General features: G+C 38.4%; 3 protein-coding genes across 3 annotated transcripts; all 3 read right to left on the bottom strand.

The window, feature by feature from the left end:
• Positions 1-1,024: 1,024 nt before the first annotated feature.
• LOC113324000 (dehydration-responsive element-binding protein 1D-like) lies at positions 1,025-1,735 on the bottom strand. Its single transcript, XM_026572345.1, has 2 exons — positions 1,286-1,735; positions 1,025-1,255 (listed from the first exon to the last, which is right to left on the bottom strand). The coding sequence occupies exons 1-2, from the start codon at positions 1,733-1,735 to the stop codon at positions 1,025-1,027; spliced, it is 681 nt and encodes a 226-aa protein (XP_026428130.1).
• Positions 1,736-13,279: 11,544 nt separating this feature from the next.
• Positions 13,280-13,981, bottom strand: LOC113323999 (dehydration-responsive element-binding protein 1C-like). Its single transcript, XM_026572344.1, has one exon. It carries the CDS (start codon positions 13,979-13,981, stop codon positions 13,280-13,282), a length of 702 nt encoding a protein of 233 aa, XP_026428129.1.
• A 1,940-nt stretch (positions 13,982-15,921) lies between these two features.
• LOC113323998 (dehydration-responsive element-binding protein 1D-like) lies at positions 15,922-16,720 on the bottom strand. The gene has a single exon (XM_026572343.1). It carries the CDS (start codon positions 16,718-16,720, stop codon positions 16,022-16,024), a length of 699 nt encoding a protein of 232 aa, XP_026428128.1. The 3' UTR covers positions 15,922-16,021.
• Between the last annotated feature and the right edge of the window lie 2,672 nt (positions 16,721-19,392).

Below are 19,392 nucleotides of genomic sequence, written 5' to 3'. Positions count from 1 at the left end.
GGAGCTTTCACGGAGTTAAAAAAGTTCAAGAACAAAAATCCCTTAAAGTTTTGATGGAGAACCAAATGAATCGGCTAAAATCCTAGTTGGTTCACAAATTGGACCGACCGGCTCACCGGGTTTAGCAATTATAATATGGCTTTTGTTTTGCTCATGGATCAAAACTAAAAACCAAAACATTTTCTCAACTGGTTCACCAATTCAACGATTATACGGTTCGACCGGTTTTCAAAACACAGCTACTACACCTAAGTTGTGAAATTTATGAATCAGTAAATCCAAAATTTTCAAATCAACACTAAGATTTGTCACGGAATTTTTCTTGATCAATAAGAACTACAAATAGCATTTTAGTAGCGGAACAAAATGAACTTTCATCTTAACTAAGAAACACTTTTTGCGGTAGGCCAAGCTACATTCCACGTGTCAAACATAAGTAACCTTATGTTTGTGTATCAAGTAGTATCCTTTCTGCGGTGCTGTCAATTTTTGATGGCCTATTTTTTCTGAAGGCAATTGAAGGCATAATAAACAACACCATACTAGATATTTGCAAAATGAAAATGTGGATAACAATGCTTCTCCTGTCTCAACAAATCAAACTAGAGTATTTGACAAACAACTAAAAGTGGATGTGGGCATGCGGCATATAACAAACAATTTATGGTGGTGGTGGCCGGCCCTAGATTACATAACACTCTAAAACCAATTTAAAAGATGCACCATATATTGAGAAATGCTTCGCCAACTCTCCAACCAACAAGATCAAACAGTTAATCTGCAAAAAAGAGAAATATAAATACTTCAATGGTCTCACAGAAAAATAAATGAAGAACTCATTGATTATTGATGGGCCAATTTCGGCAATGACAAAACTAAACAAAGAAAATCTAATAGGAGATACTATCTACAAAAAAAAATATCTCCCCAACCACCATAGAGACATAATATCTTTCTCCACAGCGAAACGGATCAAAATATAAGAAAAAATAAAACTCTGTTTAATCCTATCCACAAGAAATGACTATGCCAATAAATAGTCGCTCCATAAACTGAGGTCCACGTTATTTTCCACGTCGTCGTAATAGTAACCCTCTTGTGGTGGATCTAGTAGCATTCCTTCGGCCATGCTGGCAATCAGTGCTGGCATATTATACAACGCTTCTTCATCAAAAAACGTCGCTATATCAGTGACTTTCCCGGCAATTTCAACTGGCCGTTCGGTCAATTTAGATGTAATGGACTTGGATGATTTCTTTGTAAATGAAGAACGTTTCATACAAACATTCTTCAATTGAAATGCGCGGACCGCTTCGGCAGCAGCCAATTGAATATCTTTAGCAGATGATGACTTAGCGCGAGGTAACAACCATAATGAATCTTCGAAATTTAACGGAGCCGATTTACCTCGCAGAGCTATTGCAGCAACATCGTAAGCTCTAGCTGCAATCTCAGCACTCGGATGAGTTCCAAGCCATATTCTTGATTTGCTATTACCTGGTTCTCTAACTTCACAAACCCATTTATTGTTTTTCCTTGCTCTTACTCCTCTGTAAATTGGATGTCTGGTTTCTTTAAATATTTTCCTTCCTGATGTTTTCTTATGTGACACTTGTGAAGATGAGGAGGAGGACGATGAAGTATAATCTGATGATCCTGAGCTAAATGTTTGTGTACTTGATGACGATGATGAAGGTGATGAAACAAAATACTCATACGAGTTTTCAGAATCCATAATGAATTCAGTATATGGTAAAGTAGTAGTGAAATAGTTTTTGGTTGCTTAGTTCAGTTCAGTTGAAGTTGAAACTTGTGAAGCTAGAGAAATAAAGAAGTAGAGGAAGTTGAGTTTGAAAGAAGAGATGCAAATTTCATGGGTACTTATAGATTTGGGTAAGAAAAGAAAAGGCTGAGTCACTTTTAAAATACACGTTAATAAAGAATAGACGTGGAAGACGCTGAACTTTTTAAGTTTTGGTAATTCTCTGTCTTTTCATTCATTCATTCATCACGTCTTTACTTATACAAGATCAAACTTGGGTTACAAGACACAAACCCTAAACCTACCGATTTGAGACCGATTATTTGGGTCTCAAGTTTGCTACTTACGTAAACAAACCATCTACATGGACTATCCAAGTTGATATCAGAATCCAGACCGAATACGTAGGGCTCAAGACACAGTCTTGAGTCCAAACACTACGTATCTCCTAATACCCCCCTCAAGACGGAGCATGTAGGTCACAAATGCCCATCTTGGACAAAAGACCTTGAAATTGAGCTTTCCCTAAGGATTTGGTGAAGATATCTGCCAATTGCACCGCCGTAAGAGTGTAAGAAGGTGATATAATCTTCTTCACGATAGCATCTCTAACAACATGACAGTCCACCTCTATATGTTTTGTTCGTTCATGAAAGACTGGATTTCTGAGCAATGTATAATGCTGATTGACTATCACACAGGAGCTTCATTCCATGCGTATGACGAACCCCCAAATCACCAAGTAATTGTTTCAACCACTTCAACTCACATGTTGCTGCCGCCATGGACCTGTATTCGACTTCAGCTGAGCTCCGAGAAACAGTTGGTTGCTTCTTTGTCTTCCAAGAAACCGATGAATTCCCTAGACGAACAAACCATCCTGTCAATGAACGTCTAGTCAAAGAACAACTTGCCCAATATGAGTCACACCACCCTTGCAAACTTAGGGTTCTATCAGAGCGCAACAAAATGCCTTCCCCAGGATTCTTTTTCAAGTATCTAACTACTCGAAGTGCAGCTTCCCAATGTTCTATTCTCGGTTTTTGCATAAACTGAGACAGCGTATGCACCGAGTATGTAAGATCAGGTCTAGTCACTGCCAAATAAATCCGTCTACCAATTAGTCTTCTATATTTCTCCATATCATCAAAAAAATCTCCCTGCGCCAAAGCAAGACGATGATTAGTCTCCATTGGAAACTCAACAGGTTTAGCTTCTAATAAACCCGTTTCCATGATAATATCCAATGCATATTTCCGCTGGCATATATAAATACCCTGTTTACTACGGGATATCTCCAAGCCGAGAAAGTATTTCAATTTTCCCAAATCTTTCATCTTGAAACATTGTCCCAAGTATGATTTAAATTTATGAATCTCCACTAGATTATTCCCTGCAACAATCAAATCATCTACATAGACCAAGACATTAAGATGCATGTCTCCCTTGGTCATAGTAAAAAGAGATTAGTCTGAGTATGCTTGCCGAAAACCATATTTCTTCAATGCTGTTGATAGTTTGGCAAACCAACAACGAGGAGCCTGTCTTAAACCATATAATGATTTCTTAATTTTACACACCATATTTGTCTGACCTTTGGCAAATCCAGGTGGTATCTTCATATACACCTCTTCCTCCAAGTCTCCATGAAGAAATGCATTATGTACATCCATCTGATGTACTTCCCAATGTTTAACTGCTGCGACAGCTAAAAAAGTACGTACCGTTGTCATTTTTGCAACTAGTGCAAATGTCTCTTTGTAATCCAACCCTTCAACCTGATGATTCCCAAAGATCACCAATCGTGCTTTTAATCGTACCAACTTCCCATTTTCATCATACTTCTCTGTGTAAATCCATTTACTCCCTAGTGCTCTCTTGCCCGGCGGTAATTCTTGCAATTCCCACGTACCTTGTTCTTCCAAAGCTCGGATTTCTGCTTCCATGGCTTTCCTCCACCCTGGATGCTTCATGGCTTCTTTAAAGTTGCGCGGTTCAGACCCAGCTGTTATAGCTGCAAGATATTTCTTATGCACAACAGAAAATTTATCACAACTAACATAATATGTCAAAGGATAAGGCGTACCTGAGGATGATGATTGTGTAGAATGAGGATGAGGTAGACTATTTTCTCGAATGGTGTGCGTCACAAATCCTTTTAGTCTGCTAGAAGGGATCTTCTGACGCTTCCCTTTACCCATGTCACCCTCAACTACAACATCATTGCGAGAAGCAATATTTTCTTCATGTTGTTTCGGAACATCGTATTGTATTCTCTCACCCATACCCTCGGACTCAACTGAAACACCAGCACCTGCAGTCTCAGTAGAAGCACCAGCATCCTCGGTCTCGGCTGAAGCACCAGCGCTGTCTGTCTCAGTTGAAACTCCACCTTGAGGAGCTAATATTGCTTCTTCTCCGTTTTCATCCTCACTCCAGTACTCATCAGGACTGGACTGAACCCTCTCAGCCGATACACCTTACATATCAGTCGCAGATGAAGCGTTAAATCTCAACTGCATCATCTCAGTCGCCATCTTACTCGATACACCATCAGTCTTAAACGAAAATTGATGTTCAAAAAACTTGACATATCACCCGAAATTGTTTCGTGTCTAAATCATATAATTGCCATGCCTTTTTACCAAACGAATAACCAAGGAAGACACACCTTCTTCCTCTACTCGCAAACTTATCCCCTTTACTACTTTGATCATGCACATAGCACAGGCATCCGAATACCTTAAACTGATGATATGGAGGTTTTTTTCCAAACAAAAGTTCATATGGGGTTTTATGATCTAAAATAGGTGTAGGCGTACGATTGATTAAATACGCAGCCGTCAATGCGCATTCCCCCCAAAACCTTGTTGGAAAATTGGCTTGAAATCTCAAATCCCTTGCCACATTCATTATATGTTGATGTTTTCTCTCAACTCTTCCATTCTGTTGTGGTGTACCTACACATGATGTCTCAAACACTATCCCATTAGTTCGAAAGTATCCATGCAATATATTGAACTCAGTTCCATTATCACTTCTAACAATTTTGATTTCTTTATTAAACTGACGCTTCACAAGAGCAATGAAGTTAAGAAATGTCTGTTCAACTTCAGTTTTGTTTCGAAGCAAATAAATCCACACACCTCTTGAAAAATCATCTACTATTGTCAAAAAATAATGTGCTCCACACGATGACTGAGTCTTATACGGACCCCATAAATCTATATGAACCAACTCAAAAATACAACTGGATTTACTGAGACTACTAGCAAAACTACTCCTATGATGTTTTGCTCGTGGACAAATATCACAAGCATCATTATTCTTCTTTATTAATCTACTCACTCCTTGTAACTTCTGCAAAACTTTTTCTGAAGGATGTCCCATACGCCGATGCCATAGCTCATACATATCTCCACTAACATCCATAACTTCAACTTGAGGCACACCACAGAAAATATACAGTCCACCTTGTCTCTCAGCCACTCCAATCATCATCCTCGTCAACCGGTCCTGTATAAGACATAAACTGTTAGTACATTGGATAATACATCTTTTCTCATCAATAAGTTGTGTAACCGAAATTAAGTTACAAGTTATCTGAGGCACATAAAGCACATTCTCTAGTGTCAAACCCCCAGGAAGGATAACAGTTCCTATCTTCTCAGAAAGTGCATACTTCCCATCTGGAAGTCCAATAGTGCATGCCTTAATATATTTTATCTCTATCATGTCATCCCTTTTATATGTGACATGATTTGTAGCTCCCGTGTCTACAATCCAAACAGTTTTATTCTTCTTACCTTGGAGCTGAGGCGTGGATTTTGTTGAGTTTAAAAACTCAAGCACCTGTTGAAGCTGTGTTGCTGTGACTCCGGTCAAACCTGACGCTTCTGATGAGGGCGCTCCACCTGACTGCCTTGTGTCTGATATATTAAAGTTGTATGCTCGAATCTGGTTGCCTGCACCTTGTCCTCGACCACCTCTACCACCGGTAAAGTTAGTGCCACCACGCCCTCTACCATTGGTTCTGCCTCCTCGACCAGATCCTCTTCCGCCTCTAGGTCTGTCTCCCCACCATTCTGGGTATCCAATACGTTGAAAACACCCATCCTCTGAGTGTCCATCTATGGTACAGTACTTGCAATGCTTTTTAGGATCATACGTATTGTTGAGTTGACGTTGATCAGATTGTACTCTGAATGCCATCACATTGTCATGTACCTCCGTAGACATAGCTACTTCCCCTATACGCAGACGCTCCGAATTCACCATTGTCTGGTATGCTACATCTGTTGATGGCAACGGGTCTCTATCCAACAGTTGTTCACGCACGGAAATATACACAGAGTCTAATCCAATCAAAAAATAATGCAGAAAGTCTTCTTCTCTCAACATACTTACTTGTGATGCGATATTACAAGTGAACTTACCACACTTGCACTGAGGTACCTTCATGTATGTTACCATCTCATCCCATATCTTGTTCAATCTCCCAAAGTACTCAGCTACACCTTCTGCTTTCTTTTGTTTGCACTCACTTAACGAAGCTTTCAGCTGACAGATTCTTGTTCCGCTTACAACACAGTATCTTCTCTTCAACTGTGTCCACAACAAGTTTGCATCATCATAGTCTCCCAAGGTCGATCTAATTGATGAATCTAACGTGTTTCTAATCCATGAAACAAGCATTGACTGGACAACAATCCACTCTTCAAACTGGTCACTATCTTCAGGTTTTGTGATTGTTCCATCAACAAAACCAAACTTCCTTTTAGCTATCAATGATCGTCTTATGGCTCTAGCCCATTCATCATAGTTAGTCCCCTTTAAAACAATCGGCGTGATGATGATACCTGGACCATCACTCGATCCTAAATGGTAGACTGGATTCTTCTTCTGCATATCACACTCTATATTTTTCCCTTTGGATGACTCTGTTTCACCATCCGTTGTTTTTTTTTTTCTTTTTTTTTTTTTGGTTCTTAACCGGCTCGTGATGCCATGTTAAGTTTTGGTAATTCTCTGTCTTTTCATTCATTCATCACGTCTTTACTTATACAAGACCAAACTTGGGTTACAAGACACAAACCCTAGACCTACCGACTTGAGACCGATTACTTGGGTCTCAAGTTTGCTACTTACGTAAACAGACCATCTACATGAACTATCCAAGTTGGTCTCAGAATCCAGACCGAATACGTAGGGCTCAAGACACAATCTTGAGTCCAAACACTACGTATCTCCTAATAGAACTCTATATGTAAAAGAGGATTGTATCCGTCAGTGCCTTAGTTGCTCAATAAGAAGCTTACATGTGTACTTATCTAAGGTCGCTAGGAGAAATATCTCGTACCAAAGATGGGAAAAACTCAACTACCAAATATAGAAAAAAATAGGGTTTGATTATGACAAAGTTGCTGTTTTTCTTTGGATGACAATCACCACTCGAGATAATATCTTAGAAAACGATGATGACTAATTATCAAAATCCATAATTTGAGAAAAAACATATTCACTGGCTAAAAAGCAAAAGACCAATGAAAAAAAAGGAAAACTGATCAATGATAATAAGACCCACCAAGTGTACGTACTAGGTACCCACAAGCACACGATAAAAGTATGCTAGACAATGACACTGATATTATATTTTTGGTTAATTACCTCACGGGAGGGTTGATTTTTAACCGTGAAAAGGAACGACAACTAGCCGATCAAAAAAAAAACGGAACGACAACTAATGGTCAGCCGATGGAAGGTTTAGTCTTGTAACTCTTGTTCTCCACGTGAACTTTCTTGGCTGATTATGGTTTCACATACCCAAAAGGTTTTTAAAGTCCAAAACAAACAGAAAACATCTTTACTTTTTTGTTCGATAAAGAAATATAGAATACAACTCGATAAAAAAAGATCAAATCAATAAAGAAAAGAAAAACTCTTAAGGTGATTTGAAGCAGAGGGGCTTTTCCAATTAACCGTCAGACTGAAACATTTTCAAAATCCTTAAAGACTAAATAAGAATTAGATTAAGTGGCAGGTAGTTTAACTATTAGAGAATATATTATACTGCTTTACTTATTTTTATTAAGGAAAATATCTCCTGTAGCATCTTGGATTTGATGATAACTTCCTTAGTGATTTTTATTCACCAGGATTCTTATTATATAAAACAATAGTATCCCTTTTGGGAATACAAAAGTTATGGCGGAGATAATCTCCTCATTACAATAATTATGACAAGAGATATTCTCCTTAATAAAAATAAGTAAAGCAGTATAATATATTCTCTAATACATCCCCTTAGTCTGAGCGGGAGAGGAGCAAACGCTAATACTAGAACGAAAACGAACAAATAACTCTCGTGGAAGACCCTTGGTGAAGATGTCAGCATACTGGTTTTCAGACGGGACGTGCAAGACATGAATATCACCAATACGAACGCGTTCACGAACAAAGTGTATGTCAATCTCCACATGTTTAGTGCGCTGATGTTGAACAGGATCTCCAGACATATATATCGCACTTACATTATCACAATACACGATCGTAGCACGTCGTAAAGGTAGATGGAGCTCTAGAAGAAGGTTGCGAATCCATGTTGTTTCAGCTACAGCGTTTGCTACCCCCCGGTATTCTGCTCCAGCACTGGATCGAGAAACTGTTGCTTGACGTTTTGATGACCAAGAGATGAGGTTGTCTCCAAGAAATACACAAAAGCCAGAAGTCGAGCGACGTGAATCAGGACAACCAGCCCAATCAGCATCAGAGTATGTTGTTAAGCCAGAGATAGCGGAGACCGAGAGAAATAATCTGTGATCAATTGTGCCCTGAAGATAGCGAATAATCCTCTTAAGGGCCTGCATGAGAGGCTCTCGAGGATCATGCATGAATAAACATACCTACTGGACTGCATAGGATATATCTATCCGTGGGAAAGTGAGGTACTGCAAAGCACCGGCTAGGCTTCTATACAAAGTGGGGTCCGTGAGTGCAGGGCCAGAGGTAGCACTGAGCTTGGCATTGGTGTCGACCAGAGTAGCCACTGGATTGCATTTTGTCATGGACGCACGTGCAATGATGTCCTGAGCATATAACGACTGAGACAAAAATAGCCCTGAGGATGAACGAGTAACAATAATACCCAAAAAATGATGTAACGGGCCAAGGTCAGACATAGCAAATTCCCTTTTCATCAAATCAATGAAGAGGCATAGGAGAGCATCAGTAGAGGCAGTTAAAATAATATTATCAACATAAAATAATAGGTATGCCGTCTCGGAACCTGATTGATAAACGAAGAGGGAGGGATCACATACACTAGCACGAAAACCACAATTAGTGATAAATTTGGCAAACCTCTGAAACCACGCTCGTGGAGCCTGCTTAAGACCATAGAGAGACCTACGTAGTCGACATACGTAATCAGGGTGATCAGGATCAACAAACCCCGGAGGCTGATGCATATATACTGTATCGGTCAAGTCACCATGAAGAAACGCATTCTTGACATTTAGCTGATGTATGGGACAAGAACGCAAAGTAGCAATAGTAAGAACGATACGAATAGTAGCTGGTTTTACAACCGGACTAAACGTTTCAAAACAGTCAACCCCAACCTGCTGAGATTTACCATTAGCAACTAGACGAGCCTTGTATCGCTGCAAGGAGCCATCAGCATGATATTTGTGACGAAAGAGCCACATGGAACGAATAACATGAGCATCACGTGGTCGTGGTACCAGTTCCCAAGTATTAGTTTTCAACATAGCATTGTACTCATCTTTCATGGCAGCATTCCAGTTTATGTCTCTAAGAGCATACAAGTGAGAACGAGGGAGAGGAGAGATATGAAGAAGGGTTTGGACATGAAGATTAAGGCGATGGACAGGGCGGAAGATGCCACGGGAGGCGCGAGTGGTGGGGCGAGAAGGAGCTGTAGGAACAGTAGTGATTGGAGGTATGCAAGAAGGTGTAGGGACAGTGGTTGCTGTAGGGGAAGAAGTGGTTGGTGGGGATGAGGGGTTAACGTCAGTAGGCTGTACGCAATGATTGGATGGTGCAGAAATGGTTGGAGTGGGATCTGACGCAGTGGGAAAAGAAGAAGAAAAAGAGGTGAGGGGAGCTGCTGACTCAGTGGGGTATGAAGGTGGGAGTGGAAACTAACATTGGGGAGTGGGAGTGGGAACTGACGTATTGGGGGAAGAAGAAATGGTGATGGGGCCTGCTGACTTAGTGGGGACGGAAGTGGCAGGAGGGAATAAAGACGTTTGGATGGGAGGAGTAGATAATGTGTTGCGACGATGAGGTGGGATGTAGATGTCAGGTGGAGTAGGCTGAATAGGAGATGATTGGTGTACAGTAGGAGCAGTACTAGAGGATGGGTAAGAGAAGTGATTATTGTGGGAGGAGTTAAAAAAAGAAGGAGACACATCGTCGTCATCAGGGGGTTGTTTTGAGGAGGGTTAGAAAATGGTAAAACACTCTCGTCAAATGTCACATGACGATTATTTTGTGTGTGGTGAGATCTAAGCAGCGGTATCCACGGTGGTTAGGAGGAAAACCAAGAACGATACACCTAGTGGAACGAGGGGCGAGTTTGTGGGGAGTTGTGGAGGAGAGATTTGGATAGCAAAGGCAACCGAATGTACAAAGATGATCATACGTTGGTTGGCGTTGATAAAGAATAGACACAGGTTATTGATTATGAAGGACTTTGGTGGGTAGAATATTATGGAGATAGACAGCCATATGAAGAGAATAAACCCAATATTTAGGGGGAACGGAAGCGTGAGACATAAGAGTGCGAGTGATGTCGTTGAAACGACGAATCATGCGTTCAGCCTTGCCATTTTGGGAGGAAGTTTGGGGGCAAGAGAAACGAAAAACAAGACCATTGTTACGAGCAAAAGTATGGAAGGAAGAATTGTCAAATTCGCGGCCCCTGCCGCATTGAAAACATTTAATTTGACGTTCAAATTGAGTTTGAACAAATGAACGAAATTCCAAGAACTTTTCATAAACTTGGGATTTAAACTTTAGTGGATAAACCCAAAGATAGTTGGTAAAATCATCCAGTAATATAAGATAATAACGGAAACCGGTCTCTATGTGTAAAAGAGAGGTCCATAAATCACTGTGAATGATATCAAATGGTGCAAAAGTAATGGAATTTGATTCATAAAATGGTAATCTAACATGTTTACTAACTTGACATGAATGACAAAGTTTATAATGTTGATTCTTATTACAATGAATAGAATTATTTGTACGAAGAACATCTAAAACAGCCTTGCCGGGATGACCAAGGCGCCTATGCCAAATATCTGGCGAAAAGACAGCAAGAGAAATGGGAGAAGACTGGGATGATATTTGTGGTGGCACGACAGAGTTGGTGATCGGGTAGAGCTCCCCGGAACTATTACATCGAAGGATAATTTTCCTCGAACTCAGATCTTTCACAGAAAAACCAGAAGGATCAAACTCAACAGACACACGATTATCAGTGGTGAACTTACGAACAGAAACTAAGTTTTTGATAATATCGGGAACAACAAGGGTATTTTTGAGTTGAAGAGTACGAGAGGGAAGGGTTATGAACTTGGTACCACTGGCAGTAACTGGAATACTATTGCCATTGCCAACTAAGATAGATCGTACATTGTTAGAATTTAAAACGTTGTGTAGATTACCTGGATCAGCAGTGAGGTGCGACGTAGCACCGGTATCCATGTAGAAAGCATCATCGGGTTGTTGTAGATGCATAGAACTATATGCCTCAGCAATGTCTGTGAGCTTTAGTTGTTCCATCGCCATTGATTTTTAATGATTTAGAGAAAATAGGATCATAGGGGGCTGATACCATCTTGGATTTGATGATAACTTTCTTAGTGATTTCTATTCACCAGTATTCTTATTATATAAAACAATAATATCCCTTTTGGGAATACAAAAGTTATGGCGGAGCTTATCTCCTCATTACAATAATTATGACAGGAGATATTCTCCTTAATAAAAATAAGTAAAGCAGTATAATATATTCTCTAATATTAACCTTTTCTGACATAAAACATCTACTAACTGTCATTTGCTAATAAAGGAGAAGCAGATATTGTTGATGGCTTGATGCTTGTGTTGTGTTCATAACAGCATTGAGTGGTCTAGTATTGGAAAAAAATCGTGACCACTTCATTTATTTGTATGTATTTTGGTATGTATTTCTCTGTTTTAGCTATGTAGTTATGCATGCATGTCTAATTGTCTATCTTTTTACGGTAAAAGCATTATTTGCCTCGTAAGGAAAAGTAACGTCAACATCAAAAACAACGTTAACCTCGCAAACAAATTTGGTTCACAAGAAGTTATGGGAGTCGTGGAGCTTGGATCATCACTCACTAATACTAATATCTAGTGAAGACAAACAAAAGAAATGTAAAAACATAGAAGTTAAGTCAATTCATCAGCGACGTAATATTTGTAAGTGTTCTAGATGGGTGACCTACATGGTGGCAAGCCGGAAAAACTGGAAAATTTCCTACAATAACGATGAATAGGAATAATCCAATAAAACCTTCACTGAGTCCATGACCAACAAGATGCTAGACTAACCACCGGTTCAGTTCCGCGGTTTCCTGACCCATGTAGTGGGTGTGATCCCTTCCCAACCGGTTATAGTAAGTTTCTTTTTTGACATAGGTTCCACCCGCTTTGTGAGTTGGGATAAATTAATAATGCCACCGTCACTCTGGTATTTCCGCTCCACAAATGTCATTAGTCCAAAGTAACCTTTTAGCAGTAGCATTCCTTCATCATGCTGGCAACTAGTGACGGCATATTAAATAAAATCATCCAGAGGCAACCCTAGAAAGCAACCCTGCCGTAGTGGATCGAGGAGCATCCCTTCCGCCATGCTAGTAATATGTGACGGCATATTAAACAACCTCATCCATGTCTAGTAGTGAATTTAGTAGCATCCCTTCCGCCGTGCTGGCAATATATGACGGGCGTGTTAATAAACAAATCATTTTCATCCTAAAACTATCTAGCTAGCTAGATATTTGCATCACAGTGAAACCTAAAAAGATGCACAATAAACTTGGGATTTTATTTCGAAATTGAGCTAACAGAGTATCTTGAGACAAGATCCAACAATTGGTCTGAACACTCTGAACCCAGATTAAATATCTCCATGGTGTCAAATGCATTATCACTCTGATGATGGGACCTGCTTTTTTTTCTGTTGAATTCTGTATAATCGCAGAAAAATTAATTATTGCTGGGCCAATTTTGGCGAAGGAAATAGTGAACAAGGAAAAAGGAGGAGATACTATACAAAAAAAATTCTCACAAAAGTCTATTCTTCCTGATAACGATTGATGAACAAATATCACTACGAAGATCATAATATCTTTCTCCATAGCTAGCCAAATGAATCAAAAACGAAATTCTACAAATTAAAAAATAAGAAGAAAAATAAAATTCTATTTAATCCCATCCACAAGAAAATGATTATGTGAATTAATAATCACTCCATAAACTGCTGTCCACGTTGCTCTCCACTTCGTCGTCGTAATAGTAACCCTCTACAGGTGGATCAAGTAGCATCCCTTCTGCCATGCTGGCAATTAGTGCTGGCATATTATACAACGCTTCTTCATCGAAAAACGTTGCCAAAACTTTTTCGGCTACTTCAACCGTCTCTTCCGGTGATTTAGATGTAACTGACTTAAATGATTTCTTTCTAATTGAAGAAGGTTTAGTACAACTAGGGAATGGAAATGCACGAACGACTTCAGCAGCAGCGATTTGAATGTCTTTAGCAGATGATGACTTAGGGCGAGGTAACAACCACAATGAATCTTCAAAATTTAACGGAGCTGATTTTCCTCGTAGAGCTATTGCAGCAACATCATAAGCTCTGGCTGCAATTTCTGCACTAGAATGAGTTCCAAGCCAAATTCTTGATTTACTGTTTGGTTCTCTAACTTCACAAACCCATTTATCATTTTTCCTTGCTCTTACTCCTCTGTAAATTGGATGTCTAGTTTCTTTAAACTTCTTTCTTCCGGATGTTTTCTTATGGGATGATACTAATTGCCGTGTAGACGATGAAGATGATGAAGTCTCATTTGATTCTGAGCTACAATTTTGGTCTGTACTTGAGGATGACTGCGAAGATGATGAAACTGAATACTCGTTATAGTATTGCTCAAAATTCATATTTAAGATGATGAAACTTAAAAGTGGCGGTTAAATGAGTTGAGTTTAAGTTGGAAGGTAGAGAAAGGAATGGGAAGAGTTGAGTTTGAAAGAAAAGATGGAATTTCATGGGTTTTTATAGATTTTCGTGAGAATAGGCCAAAGCTGGGTCACTAGAAAAATACACGTTAAGAAATGGACGTGGATGACAAATATCTCAACTACCAAGATGCTGCTAGCTCACTGTATTTTCTTTAGATACAACAACTACCAAAAACGTCAACAAAACAGCATGAAATATCTCAACAAAACAGCAGAAATATCTTACAAACTGATGATGACTTCTTTTGTCTATTCAAAACTATTATATTGGGACTACATATTCATTGGCTTAAAAGCAAAAGACCAATGAAATAAAAAAAAACAGATGAATAATGGCGGACCCATAAGCGTACGCACGAGGAAAGGGTACCCACAAGCACAAGGCAAAAGTAGGCCTGACGGAGACACTGATATTATATTTTTGGTGAATTTCTCTTTCACTATACATTTTTAGCCGTAAAAACTAGCTCCCGTTGGATTACTAAACAAACCTTAGGCTACACCAAGATATTTGGAAACAGGGTGACGACTAATGGCTAAAAAATCGCCATCCAATCATATACTCCCCCGGTCTCAAAGGATGCAAAATTTTTCACACCAACAAGTCTATTATTTTGAAACGAAGCACCATTTATGCCGATGGAAAAAGATTTTGGTTTTTGAACTCCTCATGAACTCTTAGGCACGTCATGGATATCTCATATACATGAACAAGCAGTTTTTAAAATCAAAACAAACATAAAACATCAATTTTACAGTTGTTGATGACAGTCGAGGGTGGTCTGGTACCGGACAATTCCCAAGCACTTCATCTTTTTATGTTTTTGTCATCAATGAAAATTTTAATGTTGGCGAGTTTGAGCTCAGTCATTGATATCATCGTCTAATAACTTTGTCACTATATTACAGTGATATTACTACATATGGTTGTACATGGTCATATCTTTTCACGGTAAAGCCATTTTTTGCCTCAAAAGGAAAAGCAACATCAACATCAAAAGAGATTTAAACTCGCTAACAATTTGAGACCACAAGTCCTTAATACTATATACGGGAAGTGAGGAGATGGGATCCTCACTCAAATAATATCTATTGAACACAAACTAAAAAGAAATAAAGAAGGTAAAACTTTAGTCAATTCATAAAAAGAAGGGAATATTCAAATATAAAAACAGAAGCGAGAAGAGATCAACAAAAATATCTATAAAACATGACCAATTATGCATAATGATGGCAAAGATAGGTATGGAGATTTATATTTTTGTGCATAACAAGAATGGACTACTATAAAAGTTGTATTCCAATAAAGCCTTGTCTAATTCCTGTCGTCCCAAAAGAAACCTCCTTGTAATGAATCAAGTAGCATCCCTTTTGCCACCCGGCAACAATTGACCAACATATTATATTAACAAGGCTTTTTTTATCCAAACATTACTTTCCAAAAAAAGCAACTTTTCGTTGTGTACCAGTAGCATCCTTTGCCATGCTGGCAATTAGAAGACGGCATATTTAATTTCATATTTTATTTTATCCGAAAACCAGATATTTTTCAAAATAAGATTGTGGATCAGAAAACTTCACATTTTCATGCTTGTGGTGGCCCTAATGAAGAATGACTCTTTTTTCTTTTGTTAAATTATTTTAAAAGTGCTTGACAAATTTGGAAAATAAAGTGATGTATAATTAAGTAACTTATTGATTAATGATGAGCCAATTTTGGCAAAGGACTATTAAACAAGGAAAACTGAGAGGAGATACTACTAAAAATAAAATATCTCCCAAGAATCTAATTTCCTGATGATGATTGATGAACAGTCACTTGGAGATTATAATATCTTTCTCCATAGCTGGCCAAAAGAATCAAAAATGAATAAATGAATAAGAAAAATAAATGGTAGGACGATTATATATAAAATAAAACTCTATTTAATCCCATCCACAAGAAATTATCACTATGAATTAGTAGTCGCTCCATAAACTGCTGTCCACGTTGCTCTCCATGTCTTCGTAATAGTACCCCTCTTGTGGTGGATCAAGCAACATCCCTTCTGCCATGCTGGCAATCAGAGCTGGCATGTAATACAACGCTTCTTCATCGAAAAACGTCGCTGAAACTTCTTCTGCTATTTCAACCGTCTGTTTGGTTGATTTAGATGTAAAGGATTTAAATGTTTTTTTTGCAACGGAAGAAGGTTTCTTAGAATTAGGGAATGGAAATGCACGGACGGCTTCGGCAGCAGCCAATTGAATATCTTTAGCAGATGATGACTTTGCGCGAGGTAACAACCACAATGAATCTTCGAAATTTAACGTAGCCGATTCTCCTCGCAGAGCTATTGCAGCAACATCATGAGCTCTGGCAGCAATTTCAGCGCTCGAATGGGTTCCAAGCCAAATTCTTGATTTGCTGTTTGGTTCTCTAACTTCGCAGACCCATTTATCATTTTTCCTTGCTCTAACTCCCCTGTAAACTGGATGTCTAGTTTCTTTAAATATTTTTCTTCCTGATGTTTTCTTATGTGACACCAATTTCAACAGTGAAGGCGACGACGCTGATGATGATGATGTATAATCTGATTCTGAGCTAAAAATATCTGTACTGTATGACGAGGATGAAGGCGATGAAAAGGAATACTCGTAAGAGTCCTCAAAATTCATAGCAGTAAAAGAGTGTTTGTTTGAAAGAGATTGAAGAAGTTTTAGAGTAGACTGTGTTCAGTTCAGTTGGAAGTTGGAGAAGAAGAGATGGTTGAGTTTGAAAGAAGATTGTTTGGTATTTATAGATTTGGGGATAAAAAAGGAAAGTGCCGAGTCCAACGAAAAGCACACGGTAAGAATACAGGTGTGTAAGACACTGAGTGGGTGAGTCATGAGTGTGCCAAATAGTGAGTTATCTTAGTTAGAGGTTTACATCCCATGAAATTTGACACGTTTGATTCGGGAATATGTTGTGTCATCAAAAATGTCCAATAGATATTTGAAGAAAGATGTTGTGTGTCAGCTTAAAAAACAAAAGTTCAATATCTTATTTTCCTAGTGTATATTTGTTTGGTATTTTATAAAAATAGGAAAATGTAGCTTATCTTTATAGTGGCTTGACTAGTCACTAGAGTCTAGTAATGGAACCATAGTGCTGTAATTCGTAATTGCTAAAGTCTGTCCAAAGGGAATACTTATACAGAGATTTTACATTGACAATAAACAGTGAAAAATCCCATCGAGAAAATTAAATGTGGGATTGCGGGTTAGCATTTGGATTTGGAATGTGCAAAGCAGATTTTTTTTTTCTTTTCTTCTTTCTGTTGGATGGTTTTTCTCTGAGATATTTTTTCAGGTGGCGGAATTATTTTCAGTATTTATATGGGCCTAAATTGTATCACAGTATAATAATCACTCCATAAATGCCAATTAATCTCATTATAGGTTTTGTTTCTTAGAGCAAATTTTATGATGGAAGTCAAGCCATTTGAAACTCGGAAAGAGTGTAGATGTCAAGCGTAAGAAAAAGTTTCATGATAGAAAAGTTACATCATCTAAGTTCCTTGACACTTCAACACATGGATCACAAATTTGACGATCAGAAACTGAAAATCCAATTTAGAAACAAAGTCAAACTTTTTTGGAGTTTGGAATAGCTTGGGTTCCACCATCGGACTTGCTATAATGGCTTCTAAGTAGGGATCAACCACAGGTCCCAAGTTTCTATAATAATAATTTACATTACCTCAAAGTGGGTGCAATGACCCGTCCCTCCACTGATATTATCCTCACTTAGCCACTGCGGTCATCCTGTATCGTGGGGTTTCAACGGGCACCACTTGTGTTAAGGCGCTGCTAGATTGATCCTAGTAGGCGTTGTGATATGTCAAGCACTCCTAGGTTGATGTTTAGGTGTCAAAACTCACCCCTTAAATTGCTTACAAAAGATAACTAAAATTGCAGGGGATATCAAATACACCCAACTTTTTCGTTGGACAACCTATATAGACAAAACTCAATACAATAACAAGTAGACCATTTGAATGATCCTTGAAAATATGTATACATCATTTATATCTCAACCTCTACTCAATCAGTATGTATATAGACTTAGAGTCTGTGAACCTGATTGTTAAGAAAAGTACGTGGACGATCTCACAAATGAATATCCAAGATCAGTCTAGTCGTATCCAAATAACCAAATCAGAATTATGCCTAGTGATTAAACTTGTTATCTATCTTTCAAGATACGAATTCAACAAGAAACAAGTCTCGTAATCGATTAATATTAAACAAACGTATCTACTTAGATTAAATACGTACAAACCTGTGTAAATCAAAATATAAAGATAAACAATATAATGCGGAAAAGGAAAAACACAAAACACCAAAAATTTTGTTAACGAGGAAACCGCAATAGTAGATAAACCCCGGGACCTCGTCCAGATTGAACACCACATTTTTTTAAGCCGATACAGACACTAGCCTACTATCACACTTCGGACTAGAATGTAGTTGAGACCGAATCCACCCTCCAAGCGATTTAGTTACAGTCGTACTCCTTACGTCTCTTGAACCTTGTGAGGTTCTACGCACCTGATTCCCTTAGCTGACGTCCTTTACATCCTAAGAGTTGCTTCAGCCGAAGCTAATACTTTTGATACCAATCTGCCTCTAACATATAAGCCTATTTGATTTTCATTTAGATCAAAGATCGGGGTGATAGACAAAGCTAGCAAGCCTCACAAATCCGAAACTTATGACTCCCGAAAATTAGCCTAGATTTTTAACCACCTCTCAAGAACAATCTTCGAAAGATCAACTAAGATCAGTCTTTAGATATCTATCTTGAGGAATCACAAAGTTTGAAATGAAGAGAACTTTATGATTATTATCTATCTTTCCTGAAAGAGATTACGAAAACCTCGATAACAAAAAAGCAAGATCGGGATTCACAAATTATAAAGGTAAAGATAGTTGGACATGGCTTCACGAATGCCCAAAGCGAAGTCTTTTAGTCGTAGATCTAATAATATTCCACAGAGGGAACTTATGTCAATAGAGGATGACTCTAGAATCAACTAGGACACAAAATGTCAGGCATTGATTTTCCCATTTGAAAGAGGATCTCTAATTATAGTTTTCAAAGACGAGGGTTAGCTTAGAATTCAAGCTAAGATAACTTGAGGATCAAGTAAACACTTTATGTCTTTAAAATACAGTAGAAAAGTATACACATAGGTTCGGTTACTGAACCGTGTGTAATGATTGTTCAGTTTGGCAAGTTAGCCAAAAAACTGAAAGTTATTTGATTTTCATGTAAACACCTAAGAAATTAATCATGATACATA

Source organism: Papaver somniferum, chromosome 11 (genome assembly GCF_003573695.1).
Source record: "Papaver somniferum cultivar HN1 chromosome 11, ASM357369v1, whole genome shotgun sequence".
NCBI lineage: Eukaryota > Viridiplantae > Streptophyta > Magnoliopsida > Ranunculales > Papaveraceae > Papaver > Papaver somniferum.
The sequence above is the reverse complement of the archived record's forward strand: the minus strand, read 5'-3'. Positions and strand labels throughout refer to the sequence as shown.

Coding starts and splice junctions, on each gene's coding strand:
- LOC113323999 (XM_026572344.1), bottom strand. CDS start 13,981: ATGAATTTTGAGCAATACTATAACGAGTATTCAGTTTCATCATCTTCG.
- LOC113324000 (XM_026572345.1), bottom strand. CDS start 1,735: ATGGATTCTGAAAACTCGTATGAGTATTTTGTTTCATCACCTTCATCA. Junction 1,256..1,285: donor GCGCATTTCAATTGAAGAAT/GTTTGTATGAAA, acceptor TCATTTACAAAG/AAATCATCCAAGTCCATTAC.
- LOC113323998 (XM_026572343.1), bottom strand. CDS start 16,720: ATGAATTTTGAGGACTCTTACGAGTATTCCTTTTCATCGCCTTCATCC.